General features: G+C 44.4%; 1 protein-coding gene across 1 annotated transcript; it reads right to left on the bottom strand.

The window, feature by feature from the left end:
- Positions 1–2,120: 2,120 nt before the first annotated feature.
- Positions 2,121–12,402, bottom strand: LOC136569293 (3 beta-hydroxysteroid dehydrogenase/Delta 5-->4-isomerase-like). Its single transcript, XM_066569676.1, has 4 exons — positions 12,382–12,402; positions 11,910–12,123; positions 6,956–7,120; positions 2,121–3,086 (listed from the first exon to the last, which is right to left on the bottom strand). The coding sequence occupies exons 2-4, from the start codon at positions 12,061–12,063 to the stop codon at positions 2,272–2,274; spliced, it is 1,134 nt and encodes a 377-aa protein (XP_066425773.1). The 5' UTR covers positions 12,064–12,123; positions 12,382–12,402; the 3' UTR covers positions 2,121–2,271.
- Between the last annotated feature and the right edge of the window lie 5,282 nt (positions 12,403–17,684).

Raw genomic sequence — 17,684 nt, 5'->3', positions numbered from 1 at the left:
GTTCTGGTATGTGTTTTAATACCCCATCCCTTTGATGTGTGAAGTGTCTCCCCCTGTTAAACAGTGGCTTTGCTGCTGTTGTCCCTCTTCCCTTCCTGATCGAATTCCCTGTGCCTGGATTGCCCTTCCTGCTCCTACCTCAGTGACAGAGCAGCCATGGCTGCACCCATTGCTTGGCACTCACTGAGCATTAGGATGAAATATCATTAGCCCAGAAAAACTGTGGGTGTTACTGTGTTAAACATGTTTTTGCTTTTCTAAGGGTGTGCAGAGAGCAGAATAAATAAAATAAAGAGTGTGCCTGCGGGGGAAGGAAGAGGAACAGTGTCCATGGAAGGGGATGGAGAAGAAGAAAGCACAGAGATCTAAGTGTAGTGTCCCAGCTGCATGGAGAGGTGAGGCCTGACAGGACCAGCTGATGCTCAGGGGCCTAAAGCAGCTCTCCTGGAAGAGAGGTCCTGTGTTCCTTCAGGATGTTTGATAATCATCGTCACCATGACAGAAAAGGTGAATCATCACACATCTGAAGGGAGGGAGGGATTAAGTAATCTTCTCTCAGGCAGATGGAAACCAAAGCCTTTTGGAGGGTCTGTGTCCCCAGAACATGACTGACAATTCTGGTGTCTGCTGTTCTACTGCTTCAGATCTTACATAGTTAACCAAACATGTTACTAAAGCACATAGTTATGTTTGCACTGGGATTATCTAATGTCTAGGGCACTGAATAATTAAATTCAGCACAGACTTCAAGCACTCAGCATCCCTGGAAATGTGATTTATTTACATTAGTATTGAGTCAGGTAAAATGTTTCTGTTCACACCTCCAAAACCACAGAGGAATTCCCATCTTTTAGAGTTGTTTTCAGAAGGTGAGATGCATGTTTGAAAAACAAACACTGGATCAGATTTGTTTGTTCAGACAAGATCTGTATTTTTGCCCACAAGCCCAGTTACACATTCTCTGCAGAAGCTCATGTGGCCATCAGAGAAGCACAGGGGCAGCACACATGTACCTATCAGCTAAGGTTAGCCTTTGTTCCCAGCTGAAATGTGGTAAGAGCAGGATTTTTTTCAGCACTCTTTATTTTTCCTCAGCACTCACAAATACATTGACTCTGCAGTGGGAACCCCTCTGTGATTAAGGCCTTCCTGCAATATTTTTATCCTTTCAATTTTCTTGAAGTTGTTCTGTTGGACACGCACCAAATTTATTGCAAAATGAAAGTGTATAAAGAAGTATTCACCTGACCAGATCTGTCCCTTCTCTCCCTCCACATGCTGTCCTAACTAAAACTGTATTGCACTTACATTGTACTTTTGATCTCATGATGCTTACAGTGCTCAGAGTTTGACTGTCAGGTGAACATGAAATGCACAACACCCTTGAAAAAGTGAACAAGATTTGTTACAGCTTTTGCCATCAGGTGGCTTCTGCCTGCTGCCTGTTTGGTGAGGTTGGCAAACTCTGAGTGAACAGGGTGTAGCTGAGTGGTGCACATTTGTAAAGTGTGATCAGACTTCTAGGACAAGTTGTGTTATGCAAAAGCCTTGGAGGTGGTGTGGAGTGAAAGAAGGGCTGAAGTGTTCACACCATGGATTGTGTAGAGTCTTGCTAAAATAAGTCCTTGTGCTGCAGAGATGTACAAGTGGGTGTGGACTATGCAGTACAGTTACCCTCATCAGCCTGTACTCAACAAACAAATGAACATTTCACTTTTATTTATTCTGAGGTTGGGGGTGAGGAGTTTCAGTGGGCTCTTACACAAAGAATTCATTTAAATGCTTTGTAGTTTGCTGCTGCTGCTGCTGCTCTCTCGGCTCTCTGTGGTGGTGTTTGCAGGGGTCCTAGGACCAGGGAAGAGACGAGGATCTGACTCCATGTTTCAGAAGGCTTGATTTATTATTTTTTGATATATATAGATATATTATATTAAAACTATACTAAAAGAATAGAAGAAAGGATTTCATCAGAAGGCTAACAAGCAAGAAGAAGAATGGAATGAATAACAAAATCTTGAGTCTGACCAGAGAGAGACACATTTGGACTGTGATTGGCCATTAATTAAAAACAACTGCATGAGACCAATCACAGATCCACCTGTTGCATTCCACCACCGCAGATAACCATTGTTTACATTTTGTTCCTGAGGCCTCTCAGGTTCTCAGGAGAAAAATCCTAAGGAAAGGATTTTTCATAAAACATGTCTGTGACAGGCTCTCCTCTGGCTCAAGGCGCTACTTGCTTAGCTGGGTTTCAGCTCCTCTTCAGGCTCAGGCAGTGCTGCTCTGCAAGAACACCCTTCTCTGGGGGATCACAGAGGCAATCCACTCACCAGTGCCCTTCTTGGCCTCTTCCCACGTGTAGCGGGGCACGTAGCCAAAATCCTGCTGTGCCTTTCTGTAGGAGAAGGTGAAGGGGGTGTTGAGCAGCGTGACCAGGTGGCGATTGGTGGAGGGCACGTATCTGATGAAGGGCCTCAGCAGGAAGCTGAGCATCTCCAGCAGCAGAGAGAAGTAATAGAGCATTGTCAGGGGCATGGGGAGCTGGGGCTCAATCCCAAACCCCAGCTCTTTGGTCAGCTCGTAATTCAGGTCGGCGTAGCTCATGTGAGGAGTGTCATCTGAGATGTAGTAGAACTTGCCCCTGACGTGCTTGGCTCTCTGTGGGGCTCGCAGGGCTTTGGCTGCCTGCACGTGCGCCCAGGCGATGTTGCCCACGTACACGGGGTTCACCAGAGCCTCCTTCCTGGAGAAGCGCAGGTAGATGTTCTTGTTCAGCAGGCACTTGTCCAGATGGCCTTGGAGAAAGGGGCAGCCTTCCCCAAAAATGTACATGGATCTCAGGGCACAGGTCATCAGCGTGCTGCCATCCTTCAGCACCTGGCCATCTGCTTTCAGCACAGCATCCTCTGCCAGTCTCTTGCTTTGGGCATAAGGAAATTTGGATGTGCTCTCATAAGCTGTATCTTCATCCCCATTGAAAATGGGGTCCCCTTTGCAGTTTGGGCCCGTCACTTCTATGGTACTGGTGTAAATGAAGTGCTGGACGTTACAGCGGATGCACGCCTCCAGCAGCAGCTGAGTACCTTCAGAAAACAAACATGAAAAACAGTCTAGGTTAGGGCCCCCTAACCAGGAAAAAGTGGGGGTTTCAGATCAGAAACAGCAACTCTGGCCTGAGCGTAGCCAGATCTCCCTCCCTGCAGCTGGGAGAATCCTGTCCTGAACAGGGCAGTATGTTCAATGACACTGAACCTGCTCTGAATGTGTATTTAAGTGGTATCAGTGCACCTTCCAGAGTTAAACAAGGGTGAATATTTGGTCCTAGTTGCATGTTGTGGGAGGTTTTTTTATGCCAAGAATCAAAATTTTGCTCTTCCTTAACCTAGCATGGAGACTGACCACAGATTCAGGGATTTGTGCCAACTTGAGTAGGCTTTAGGCAGAGAACTTTAAGAAGCTGCCCCTCTCCTTAGGTATCATCCATACTCTATGGTGAAGCCCATGTTTTTCAGGTTTGAGGATGCTCTTAGTTTGCTAAGAAGGGACAAAATTATTATGGGACCTGAAGGTCTGCTCCAAAATCAGTGCACTCACACCCAGTGCAAATCCATCCAGTATTTGACTGACTAAAGAGAAGGGCTTGGAAAGAAACATGGTGAAGCAAGGCACTATAACATGTAGTCAAAGATCATGAAGTGCAATGAGAAAAGAGAGGCTTGTGTATGTATGCCTCCTTTTCTGGCATAATCTGGCTTTTCCTTGCAGTAGTACAGGATTTCTTACATTTAAAATCCTTTAATGCTTTCATCGGGGGCAGCAGAGGTCAGCTGTTCAAAGTCTTTTAAATAGCCAAGAAGGTTAAATAAGGAAAGCACACTGAAGGGGGGAATAAATACTTTAATAAGTTGTGTTGTTATAGTTGCAATTAGAATCTTTTTTTCCACCCACTTTCAGGCAGAAATTGCCTTTCTTGTTGTGCATGGTGTAATGAAAGAAATTAAATGTAAAAAGGCCAGTGACTTTGGAAGAGAAGACACAGCTCAAAGACATTTGAAAACATCTTTGGCAAAGGAGCATTAAATTAAAATGACTGATATGATATCAGAAGGGTGTAGCCTAAAATCTAGGGGATAAAATCAAGCACCAGCAGTGAGGCACATTAAAGATCTTCCAAGTCTGCTCAGTCTGTTACAGCAACAACTGAAGGCAGCATAAGGCAGACCAGGTTAGTGTGACTGAAACAAATATAAAGAATTAAAGAGGTTCAGAAGAGCCAGGAATATTGACAGCAAAATATGGACTTGTTAATGAGTGAAAAATAGGAAGAATTATTGAACTGAATATTATTAAGGCACCAAAATTTGTCTTTTTAAGCTTGAAAAAGAAAAAGAAAGAAATTGAAACAAATGGAAAACAGATCTGGATGAGGCTTTCAGAAACATTAAGGAAGTGCACTGAAAAAGTTACACAGACAGGAATAAATTAATGTGAAAAATGAGTTCATGCAAGTCACCCTGTTTAGATGACATAAAAGCCAGGGTCATCTGGAAAAAAATGTATTTATTTTATTATTTTAAAAATAATACTTTATTTCTGCTCTCAATACTGTTTGGAAAATGAGGGAATGTAATCAAATACAGAAGGTCTCGATGAAATCAAATGAGATAGCAAGTTTTAGAAAAAGGCAATCATAAAATTATCTTGATGGTTTATATCTGTTGAAGATGAATTTCACCCAAATAAAATGTGGCTTACTTGCAAATCAGAATTGTATGTAGAAGTTTATAGATTCCTACAGTAATGGGAATCTGAGTATCTTTCATATAGCATGTAATAAAGTAAATTATTACTGTATTACATGCTTTATTCAGTGAGAGGGTCCCCTTGGTTTGCTTGCCTTTCTGGCTGAGGGTCTGGTTCACAGAAGGTACTTTGTTTAGACTGTAATTAATTATTTTCTCTATTCCCTTCCTTTTAAAAATTTGCTTCCCTTTCTTCCTAAAAAAGATATTTTTGCTCTGAGATATTGTGTGGCAATGGAGGAAAGCCCTGCATCAAGGCAAGTTTAACTTTCTCACTTCTGTCCTGGTTCGTGAACATCCACATCTGATTCTTGAAACATTTATATTATAGAAACATTTATTTTTATATTACAAGAGTTCTATTTTCTAGGAGAAACAAAACTTTCATCCTGCAAGCGCATGAAATACATAGCAGTGCCCTGGCTGGTCAGAAAACCAGAAGATGGATGGAAATGGAAATAGAAGAAAACAGGGAAGAGAGGACAGCAGTATTCACTCACTGACCTTGTGGCCACTTGGCTCTGGGAGCAGGACTATGGATGGTATTTCATAGCAAATGTTATCAGCTAATCCTCCCTGGCCCAGTGGGCTTTTTTCACCCATAGGCAGACACTGTTGGCAAGGGAGTGAGTACTGGGGAGTCAGAGCTAAAGAGCTTTCTGGGACATTGTAATAGTAGTTTGATTTTTTCTTTTGTCTTTTTTTTTTTATGTTTTTTTATTTTTTTATTTGTCCCTATGGTAAAATGTGTTTAAGCAGCACATTCTGCTGTGAAAAACCAGATTGTAGCAGGAGTACAGGCATCAAGACAGAGCTTTAGAAATCCTCTCTCTGAACTACCAACCAGGTATATTTTCATATTACCCAATGCATAGGTTTCCAGGAACTTGCCTTTCTACTCTTCCCTCCTGACAGGGGCCTAAGAGGCTGCCCAGTGGGCTCTATGCTTTGATCACTGACAATTTGTGGCTTTGATTGAACCAAAATGAAAGGGTCTGGAAGCTAATGACACAGGGAATGAGGCACATAAAACAACTAAAATGCCATCCCACTGTCTTTCAGGTACATGTAAGAAACAGCTTGACTGCCAAGAATTCTCTCTTCCTCTGAGCACTGGTGAGCAGCCAATATTTGTGAAAGTGATGCCTGTACAGGTATGTTCCTTATTTTTCTGTCAAGAAGCCCTGTGGCTGTGGCAGAGAGGAACAAAAAACTGGGAAACCTGTTCATGTAAATAAGAACATCTTCCCCAAATCTACCTCAAGCTGTTGAAGCAGCACAGCCAGGGAGGCCAGTGTGCATGCAGGTTAGGCAGTGCCAGTTCTCTGAATGGCACTGAGGGTTTTAGCATCACAGACAGTTGTTCCTTTGTCCACAGACAGCATCACTTCCTGGTAGGTGATGCTACATGGGCCATTCCTAAGTCAAAACCTTCTCCCTTCACCTGATCTTTCCTGAAGAATGGGGGTTCCTTAGTGGAAGGGAAAATCCCATCACTGAGTCACTGAAACCCCTCCCAAAGCTCTGAGTTTGTTGAGGACTTTTAAATTATAAGCTCAATAGGAGAGAGCACTTGTTCCTTTCAACTGCCTTCTTGCACACACAGACTTAAAGGCTAAAGAAGGAAAAGGAGAAAAAGAAGAAGAAAAAGAATAGCAAGGAGAGAGCCACAGGCTCTGGGATGTTATCAGTGCAACATTTCTGTAACTGCAGCCAAAGTCTGCAGTAGTTGTAAACGTTGAAAAATGTACACAGGCAGGGATGCCATGTGGGGTGGGAGAATAAGAACCAATTTCTGAGGTGAGCATTGGGATTTCAGAGGGGAATTTCGTCCAGAAAGTTCCACTGAGCGTGGGTTTATGACTATCACCACTGAAGACAGAGCCTATGCAGACCTCAGCATGGGCATACTTAAGTGTTGACAAGATTGAGTGATACTGCACTGCCCTGAAGTGGAAGACTGGGTGTGGAGAGGCCCAGAACTTCCTGGGGCGGCAGAGACACGGGATTTGCACCCCTGGGTACGTCTGTGCAAGATGCAGGACAACCCAAGTAACCTGGCTCCAAACAACCACAGCTCAGGTGCTCCCTTCCCTGAGCAGTGATCAGGACACAGATGTGGCTTTGAGGGAGGTGCTTCCCCTGCTCACCTGTCACATTGACTTCCCAGAGCAGCTTCTTCTCGATGAGGCCCAGGGTGTCAATGAGGGAAGCCGTGTGGATGACCAGGGAGACCCCCTGGCAGGCACGGTGCAGGAATGTCACATCTCGGATGTCCCCTTCCAGGATCTTCAGCTCAGTCTTCCCCTTGAACTCTGCAGGGGCAGCAGAAAACAGAGCACAAGACCTTACAGGCACCCTAAGAAGAGCACTGGAAGGGTGGTGAAGAGCTGACCCTGCCTGGCAGGTACTGACTGTCCAGGAACTGCAGGGATATTTTAAGGCTGTGAAACAGAAGGCGTCTCCCCAGTACCCTACTGTCAAATGCCAACTACAGTGCTACAGAGGTTTATTTTGCATTACCTGCCATAGATCTGGAGCCAATATTCAATGTGTTTCTTTCTATTTTATTTTTTAGAGAGAGATCTTTTCCACTGCTAGCAAGCTTCCCTAAATTGTGGCTCTGTTAAAGTTCACAGAGGAGTAGCTTTAGCTGTGCATGTTCTGCTGGCTGGCTGGCTGGCTATAGATGTGTTAACCCAAGAGCACTGAACAGGCACTGCATGTTCCTGTCTTCAGGCTGATGAATGATCTCTCTCCACCCAGAGCGTGTGAGCACAGGGATGTGTTCATACTTACTTTCTGCACCTTTACCTTGCCTGTATTGCAGCTCTTCTAATAAATCACATACAATTCTGACATCTTTTTCTTGTACCTTGGCCCGGACCTACAGTGCCTCTTGCAGCTCCAGCTCTGGCTCCATTTCAGTGTCTGTGCTGTGAGGTCATTTTTAGCCTGCACATCTTTCTGGTTCATACCTGAACTCTCAAGAGCGTTCTCCTGAGCTACCTCAGCCTGGCTTGATTAAATCCTGCTTTTTAAGCCCTGTCCCTCCACAGCAGCTGCAGTGTGTGACCCCAGAGGAACTCTAGGTCTCAGAGCCATCCTGTGCTGGGCAGAAGGATTCTTTCTGCAGCCCAGAGCTACACAAAATGAGCCAGCACCAGACAATCACTTGGAAAAATGCCCAGTCCAAGGCAGTGCTGCTGTGCAGGGACCTCAGCTGGCCTGGCTGCAGCAGTGCCTCGGGACAGGAGGGGACTTCCTCAGCATGACCACAGCCTGTGAGAAAGTGGTGCCATCACCAAGTCCTCTGGGAGCCTCTGCTGTGGCTGCACTAGATGGCTCCCCAGGCACAGCTACTGGGCAGGGACTCTGCAGCACAGGCAGAGCCTCTGTCTTCTTCCAGCATCATCAAACGCTCCTTTTAGATAAGAGAAGAACCTGATCAATTTGTACAGCTTTTAGCTTCAGCCATGACTGAAATCCTGTGTATCCTAGTGCTTTGTCACCAGCTCCAAAGCAGGCAGTATTTCATTCCATGTCTTTAACAGGAAACACTGAGAGAGACAGCTGCTGGATTTGGAACTGAGTGGGAATATATTTTAAAATGGTTTTATCTCATTTTCTCCATAGCATGCTAAGAATGTAATCCTGTGTCAATTTAACAATTATTCTGATGCAACAGGCTTAAGGGGCTTTTTTCTCCCATCACAGACAGTTGGTCTGAGATTTAAGGTTTGTGGAACATTTGCTGAACTGTTACTAAATCTAGAGTTGCTGCCCTCCCAGCACAGTCATTGCCACATACTCTCTTCTGCTCCTTTATTTTACAGACTGCATTCATTTCCTAGGATTCTATCTCCAGAAGCTTCACTCTGATCTTTACTTGCATGGATGCAAAAGTGTCAGACTAGGGCTGGGCTTTTTTTAAGCTCCTGGTAGTTAGATGTGCTCTAATAAATATTAGTGTCTGTACTGCTCTTAGGTTGATGTTCTCCATGAACAAGGCTTTTTGGGGTTGTAATTATCCCAAGAACAGGCAGAAATAGTTTTTACAACATTAATTCTGACATGTGACCTCCTCAAACTTATCACAGAGCCCAGGAAGGGGTTAGGAAAATGGAAGTTTTACACATGCAAATCAAAGCTTTCAGGAAAAGTACAGAAGAAGCCTGTCCCTTTTAAAGCTGATCACAAGAAATCTGCTGTCTAGGTGCTTTGTGCCTTGTTTGGGTTTGCAGTTTGTTTGTGTATGATATGAGTCAGGAAATCTGCTCCTCTATTCTGTTTTAGCCAGCAGAAGTTGCCATGGTAAGTACAATATGGGCCTTGCTCCCTTTAGCAGCATCAGCTGCATGTCAGGAATCAGCAGATTGATCTTGTTTTGCTCTGGGTGAAGAGAAAACTACAGGTGAGCTTGGAAGAAAAGAGAGTTAAGAAATGACTGGCAGTGGTTTCAGTCTGAGATGGCCAACAGAGAGAAATGCTCTTGATTTCCATCTAGACAAACCATTGCCCAGGCAGCAAAAGAACACTTGTGGGTAGGTCAGAGGGGGAGGAGCAGAATAAATTCAAGGCAGCTCTCCATTTTTGCATAAAGTGATTATGACAAAGTGCCTACTCACTGGGAAAACTTGTTCTTCTTCACTAGTGGTTTCTGTGTCCTCTGAATTGTAAGTAATCTCCCTGCTTGCTGTGGGTAGTTTTTGCTTTAAAATGCAATGATTTCTTAATAAAATTCAGTGTCCTGTTGTGAGCAGTTTTTGACTCAGCAGTACAGTCAGACTATTTGCCCTAAACATGAGAACAACATAGGAGTTTTGATTTCTCCAGAAGTGCCAATGCAATAATGAACAACAGAAAAAAAAAAAGATTGTGTAAGTGGGAGCACAGGAAAGGCAGAAAGATAAATCTGACATGGGAGATGGGAAGTAAGAAACCCAGGCACCAAAGAACCATGTTTAATGTGACATCCATTCTCAACCACACAATGGAACCGAGTGGACTCCAACTCACAGCCCTGGACACTGACTGGATCATCCCAGACTCCCTGGGGCTGTGAAAGACCACAAATGCCACTGTCCTACACAGACTGATGGGATGGTCAAGCTCTCAGCAGGAAAGTGGTTTGGACAAAAGAGGAGTGGCCCTGAGTGTCTTCTGGCACAAAGACCTGTGACTTGCACACGCTGTTCTGTCTCACTACCCACAGCCTTGACTCTGCACAGATATTGCAAGTGCAAGGTGCTCAAGAGATCAGTGAGGAAAAAACCCACTCAGCTCTGCTCCTGGCTGTTCCAGAAATCCAGATAACATCTGCTAGCAAGTAAAAGTCCCCGTAGTAAAAATAATGCAGGTCAGAAGACTCCAGCCCCACCCACAGGTTTTGTAGCAGCCCAGCACTTGGAATGAGTCACTGAGACAGAGAAGGGCTTGAAAGGGAACAGCAGGGAAATACTTCAGGTTGTTCTGAGCACAGGGACTGGCAGGACACTAGAAGAGATGTAGTCACAAGGGCTGATGCAGACAGAGGAGCTGCCAATCAAAATGCAGGGGTTCAAATCTGTTTAAACACATCTGGAATGTCAGCCTATGGTCCCTACTAGCTGTTTATGGGGAGAAAAGGCTTTGGTAACTGATTTTTCCCTACCTCCTGTGCTGCTCAGATAGGCAGAAGGAATGTTAAAAGAATAGGAGAGGGGGTGTGTGGGCAGTGCTCCCTGGAGGAAGAAGGGAGGATAAGGAAAGAGGGCATAGATCTTGCCTATTAACAAGAAAACAAAACATCAAAACGTTTGCTGCAGCCCAGCCAAGACTGTGCCCACACAAACAATGGTTTTCACTCCCCAGGATGCTCCATTATCCCCACAAAACTCTTCTGGCCCAAAGCAGTGTAGATGCCTCTGGCCTGCTGCATCACTGCTAAACCACACACATTTCAGCCTCTACTGTAGCTGCAGGTTTTGGGTTTGTTTCTGTGGAAACTCTCTGGAAACCAGAGCAGGAAGGGCTGCTGCAAGGCTCAGAGGCATTTAGAAATCCTCAGTGAAATGCTGAGTCAGATTTAATGGAGAAGAAGTTTGTAAAATGGAGCAGAGTTGTGTAAAACCATCATAAAGGCTTGTGCAATTTGCACCAGGTATATTGTGCACTGTTGCTGTCCCTTGATGACTCTTTAATGCTCTATAGAGTGATTGAGGCTCTTCAGCAAATCATGCAGAGATATTCCTTAAGGGTTCCCATATAGTTTCCTGCATTGAGGAAGAGGAGTCTCGCAGTGAAGATGTGATGGAGGAAGTTATTGTTAAGTAAGTATAATGTAAGGACTTACAAACCTGACTGAATTTAGGCCCCTTAGATGCCTTTTTATAGATGTGCTCAGTGTATCTCAATAAATAGGACATTCCAAATAAAACACCCTGAGATGCTTGTCCTGCCACAGACTGTTTCTGACACTGGGCACATCACTCCCTTGTGCTGTCTCCAATCCATTCAAGAATCCTGCCTTGCACTTTGCAAATGGGTTCTGTCTCTTCTGTTTAGCATTTGCTTAAACAGGAAACTGCAATAATGTTATTAACAGAAGCAGTTTTAAAAATACCTCACCACAGCTCTCAGCCAGAAGATTACTATTAATCAAATTAATCTCAGGTGGAAGAAGACCATTGGAATTTGCACCCACAACATTTTCACTGCCTTCGCTGTCTGGCACACCTGAGCCCAGCACAGCATGCTCTGGATATCTCTGCCCTCCCACCTAGTATAGTAATGCTTGAATTTTCCCTTTCCCCAAGAAGAAATGTGAGATTTTTGCACTAATTTTGCTCTGTGGGTTTTGTTGTAAGAGGAGTCAGGTTGAAGACAGCCTGTTTACTGCATGAACAGTATACAGAAGCCTCAGGGCCTGACAAAAAACCCTCTTGTTTTCACTTTTTACATCTGATTTCTGTGCTGGAGGGAGAGGGAGGGATAGAGCAAGGATTCCTTGAGCTAAAACCTCTATCTGCAAATCTGTTTCAGATGAGAGGTAAAGGTTTCCCAGCTGCCCACGTGGGACTGCAGCACCCCAGCTGCAGCACCATCCCAGGAGATGGCACTTACTGTCAAACCTCCCGAGTGCCTCAGCGCTGAAGGCTTTGTCCAGCAGCCGGATCTCAGCCAGAGCCTCCTCTTCTTCCAGCAGCAAGCACACAATCCTCTGGCCAAGAAACCCTCCTGCCCCTGTCACCAGGCAGCTCACCCCAGCCAGGGACATTGCTCTGGGTCGCTCCTCGGTGGTGAATTTGCTGTCTCTTGAGCTTGGTTCTCCTCCTGCCTGAGGGAAGGAACATATGACATCAACCTCTGGAAACACTGCAAATCAAAGGGTGTTACCAGAAGGAGAGACTACTGAAAAACAAACTTTAATCCCTACATCAATTGTTTAAGCATGCCTTACTCTTGCTACCTATTCCTATTCAGAAGTAGTCTATGTATTTTTTCCATGCAAAGAAAACATTCTAACAAATCATTACAAACCAATTCAATTAACAAATCTGAAAATGCTCAAAATCAACTTCAATGCCAAACAAACCCCACAAAAGTCTGCCTTGAGTCTCGGTTCCACCTCCCTAGCACTCAGAAGACCTTGGGGGAGATTTGCCTGTATTTATACCCTGCTGGGCACCACCTCGGTCGTTCTGCTCCCCTCCCTCTTGAGTGCCTCCTTTGCTGCAAAAGAATGTGATGCTTCCACACCACTCCCACCAAAGAGGAAGGCTCTGAATACAGTGAGGTCTGAGCCTAGATGTGGTCCTTCATCCCTAAATCTCCAGAGAATAAGCCCTCATGTTCATAATTCTCTTCAGCTGCACTTGCTTGTGTAATACAGTGCCAATATTGTGCCAGTATTGAAGGTAGGGAGCATTTAAATTAAATGTAAATAGAGGAGAAGCTATTTAAAGTGGTTTGAGGAGTGAATTCTGCTGCTGTATATTTTCTGGATACTGGGCACCCCCATTACAGTATGGGTTTCTCACTCTCTCTGTGTAAGATCAGAAACTAACCCTGGGGATTTTGTATTTGTTCAGTACACTACAGGCATTTGAAGTGATGAAATTGTTTAATGTACCATCCAAGTTAAATTCGAGCTGCAGGAGGGAAAGATTCACCTCTGGAAATGTCTTGTGCAAGAGTAGCTATTTAAAGCAAGGCTGTTTGTGCCTCTGCAGTGATCTGTGTCTTTACTGCTTTACATCTCCAATATTCAGGGAAAATGCCCAGGTGTTTCTCCCTGGGGTTTCACTCCCGTTCCAGCAAAACTGTTTTGCAGTGTGAGACCAGGGCAGGGCAATAGCCTGAGCCTCCTGATGCCATCACTGCCCTCCTGGGTCTGTCAGGACACGCTGGCTGCAGCTGTATTTTCTCTCTCTCTCACACAGGGATAGGCTGCCATCCCTGCTGATGCAGGATGATAAATAGGGAGCTGCCTTGAGCGACAAGGAAGTTACAAAGAAGCCCAGCAACACAATTAATTAGGCTGAAATCACTGGAGAAAGGATCCTTGATTTGGGGCATAGCTGGAATGGATCTCTAAAAATGCTTTGTTTCCATTCTTGCCACTAACTACTAAGCTCCTTTTTTATTCTATCATAGGTTTTGTTCACTCATTAAAGGGAGTTCTGGAGAAAAGCTATAGAAGAAGCATCCCCACACTGTTACTTTTTTAGAGCAAAACTGGGCTTGCAAGTCTCAGGAGGAAAGCAAAACCACTTCTGTTGGAGGAGAAAGGTTTCTAGCTGACACAGATGACAAAGTTTTGGCAACTGTTTCAATCCCAGAGTCCTTGAAAATCTGTTACTTACCCCAACAGAGCTTTAAAAAAATTGTTATCAGTGCTTCTTTCCTTGGCTTTTCACATTCAGGACCTTGACATTGCATATTCTTATCAGAAGCTGCTGCAAATTAATTTTGTGCACTTTGCAAGGAAAAATAACTGGCCAAATACCGCTGCTCTAAGTGGCATTCTCTGTAACAAAGCTTCCTTTTTGCTTTCAAAAAGGAAATAAAATGCTTTGAAGAGGCATTATAAGACCACACAGCACCACATAGCCTCTTAGAATACAAAACACTTTTGTGCACCAAGCTTGCCTATCAGAATGACCAAGCTTGGGAGGGGTAGTGCTTATATGAGAATATGAGTGCTTCATAAGGGACTGCAGGGAGATTTACTGCTGCTGTGCTTTGTCCTGTTAGGTACTACTCAGACAAATGCTTGGCTTAGTTTGAGGGAATTTTATACATCACTGCATAGCAGCCTTCATCTGAACTGCTGTGTGTGAATGTCAGTGGTCAGACAGCAGCAATTTGCTCAACTCCAGCTCAGACCTACTGGTCCTTCCTGCAATCGCACCTAGAGACAACATTTTCACCTCTTGTTTTGTGTTGACATTGCTGCTGGGGCTGCTGAGTGCCATGCCAGCTCCTCCTGTGCAGACAGGACTGGCTCTGGTGTTCCCCAAAGGACAGGGAGGCAGATGCTGGAATGGGCTGCGCACCCCAGAACGGTGCCAGTGAGCAGCAAGGCCCAAGTCCACCAGACCCCCAACCACCAGGAACAGCTTGATGAAATTCAGAGTTATTGCACCCACAGATTAAAAACATAATTGAGCAGCATTTGAAAAGTTTACCAAGCTGTGTCAAGGCATAGACATTTTTTAACTATGTTGATATCTTTCTTCCCTTTGATTTCGCTGTAAAATGAAGCCACTACAATCTGGTATTTTGCTGTAGAATGGACTGCATTACTGAGAGCATCATTTTAGAAAATCAGAGCTTGTACATTTTGATGAATGTTGGAGAAATGCTGTTCCTGGACTAAGTGGATAGCTTAATATATGTGCAATGCCCCATGTCCCATTCCAGCCTGGCCCAGGAACAGCTGCTCCTCTGATTTTACTGGTGCCTGCTGTGACAGATACTTTGGGGCAATGACTGGCAGGCGTTAGAGAATGTATTTTCTTAGCCTTTTCACAAGGGGAAAAATGGATTGGGAGGGAGTGTAGTGGAGATGAGAAGACACAAAGAGAAATAGTGAAGGGAAAATTCCCAGCAGCATTAGGAAAAAAACTGTAACATGGTATTGGAATGAGCGTGGAAGTTTTATAGGATAAAAGGTACTTTTACAGAGGGCAATGCTGTTTAATTATGGAATGAGGTAAACTGATTTTGCTATCAATCAGGGTATCCAGAATTAAGAAAGGAAAAACAGATCTATTTGTCCAGAAAGAATTTTAATTCAGGAAAGGGGTTTCTGAAGTCTGGTCTGTTGCCCAGACCTATGAGAATTGAAGCAGGGAAAAGCAAAAGCAGCAGAAGCGTACTCATTATTTAGCTGGACCTTTTGATTTCTAAATATAGACTAATTGTGACCAAACACACAAACACACACACACACACACACACACACACACACACACACACACACACACACACACACTCAATTCTATGTTTCTTCTCACATCATGCTGGCAGCTCTGGAAGAGAGGCTGGACTTTGAAATGTAGTTTTACTCAAGGAAAACTTCTGCCCTTCAGTGTGGGAGGCACTGTTCCCTCCTGGAAACATTTCCCTCTCTTCTAGTTATATATTGACAAGAGGGGAAAAATATTTAAACAATTAACTTGTGGACATCTGTCCTGTATTGGACTCCAAATAAACACAACTTCTCATAGTGGAGAAGAGTTGTAAGACACTTTTATCCTGGTATGAAGAAAACCACCTTAAGAGGCCTCAATGTTTCTGTGTCTTCAAACCTGACAAAGGAAATCTCCTATTTCAGTAATACCAAAATTCTTCCAGTAGAATGGAGAAGGTGATTGTAAACATTTCTGACATTATCTCCAAGATCAAAAAGGCTTCTTGCAGTAGTCTTTGCCATATTAGACAGCACATGATTTGGGCAATTATCTAGAAACAAACATTTAGTCTCCTTTTCCCTTTAGTTTTAGGAAGAACTCTATTTCTTCAGGTGAAATTGATGAGTGACTCATATATTTAAAGGCTGGAGAAATTTGCATTGTATACCAAAGAAAAATGTTTATGTTTGGATCCATTTTGTAGATAAGCTACCCTTGTAAGTAGGCTGATTCTCTGTCCCATTCTCCAGGGATGCTGGGAAGCAGCAGGGTTTGATTAGTCCTTAAACTGCATGTTTACAATCTTTGAGGACAGTTTTTTGTAAGATTTAACCTTGCTTGAATGTGTATCGGACATCAAGTACATAAAGCAGAACAGGGTGCAGACAATGGGGTGTGAAACTTTGGTATGCATTAGCTTAGGCATAACTCAGATCACAGAAAACTTTCAATGTCTTGGAAAAACTGGGCTTGTTAAATAGCCTCTTATCCTGATTGAACCCTGTGACCTCTCACTTTCGGTTCACTCACCAAATATCATTGTTTTTCACTCAGAAAATGCTTTCTTGCAGCCTTTCACGGAGATACACGTGCTGCCTCTGCAGCTCCAGGTAGCTGGTCATGGCAGCACAGCAGCATGGCAGGGTACAGATCTCATGTGCAGCTCTTATTTTATGATTCTGTGACATCTTCCTACAATTCAGATTAAAGGCAACCTCAGGAGATCTCTGTGCCAGCCTCTTCTCACAGCAGTGTCAGAGACGTTGCTCTGGACCTTGCCCAGGCAAGCCCTGAATATCTCTAACAATGGAGGTTTCACAAACCCTATGTTGCAGTGTCTGACTGCCTTCATGGTGGTTCTCCCCCCCACTGAAATTTTCCTCATTGCAACTTGTGCCCATTGCCTTTCACCCTTTTACTGCACACATCCAAGAATTTGGCCTGGATCTTCTCCAAATGAGTAGTGAAAGGCAGTGATGTGATCCCCCCTCCCCCTGCCTTTAGCCTTCGTGGGACTGAGCACTCCCAGTTGTCTCATTCTCTTCTTGTACATCCTTGAAATCCATCAATGTGTGTGATGTGCTGTAATTCCCAAGTCTTATCTGCCGGGCTGTCAGTCTGCTGACAAGGTTTATTGTTACTGGAACAGAGAGGAAGGCCTCCATGTGAAGGCCTCTGGAAGATCACTGCAGACACTGTTATCTCTGAGAGAAACCAAAGTCTAAACAGAGTGAGCCAACAGGGTTAGCTTCTTCCTTCTGCCCTCTTTGAGCAGATTTAAAGTGGGAATTATGCAAAAGGTCACCTTTTGGTAGCATGGCTCCCCCTGCACATGCCAGGGAAATGGGTATCAAGGTATCTGCTGGCTCCAAAGCAGGGGGAGGCAGGGGGCTGCACCACTGGAAAAAAGAGCTGGCTCTTTCCCCACAAGTGGCACTCTGCTCCACCCCTTCCCTGCTTTGCATTTAGAAGCAGTGGGCAAGGACTGTCCCCACTTGCAAAGGGCAGCTGGGGTGCCTGGCAGCTGATTCACCTTACTTCTATATCTTTTATGAATACATCCAGGAAAAGCCAAGTCTGTGGAAGATAGCAGCAACAACACTTACTGTCCCAGAGCAGGAGAGGTGTGTGGATCAGGTTGCAGTGAGACTTGGCATGATAAGTGGAAAAAGCAAGGCACAGGTTTTCCATGTCTGGCTGTCCAGTGTAGCAGAACTTTGGAGGAAGACCCAACACAGGTAATGCTGTGGAACAGCCAGTTTAAAGAAAATGCATTTAGACAAGTAACAATTACCCAAACTGTTATGGAATTCATTCAATAAGAGCAGAGAACAGCCTTTGCTAACAGAGCCTTTCCTAATCTCTTCAGAAGTGTCCAGAAGGCCTTATCAGACACTTATTGCACCTCCTTTTTCATCTTCAGTCTGGCTGGGACCTTAGCTTCAGCTGCCTCTGTTTGGTGGGCATAGCAGGAGGCTGA

Source organism: Molothrus aeneus, chromosome 2 (assembly GCF_037042795.1).
Source record: "Molothrus aeneus isolate 106 chromosome 2, BPBGC_Maene_1.0, whole genome shotgun sequence".
Taxonomy (NCBI): domain Eukaryota; kingdom Metazoa; phylum Chordata; class Aves; order Passeriformes; family Icteridae; genus Molothrus; species Molothrus aeneus.
This window is presented reverse-complemented; position numbering and strand designations above follow the sequence as displayed.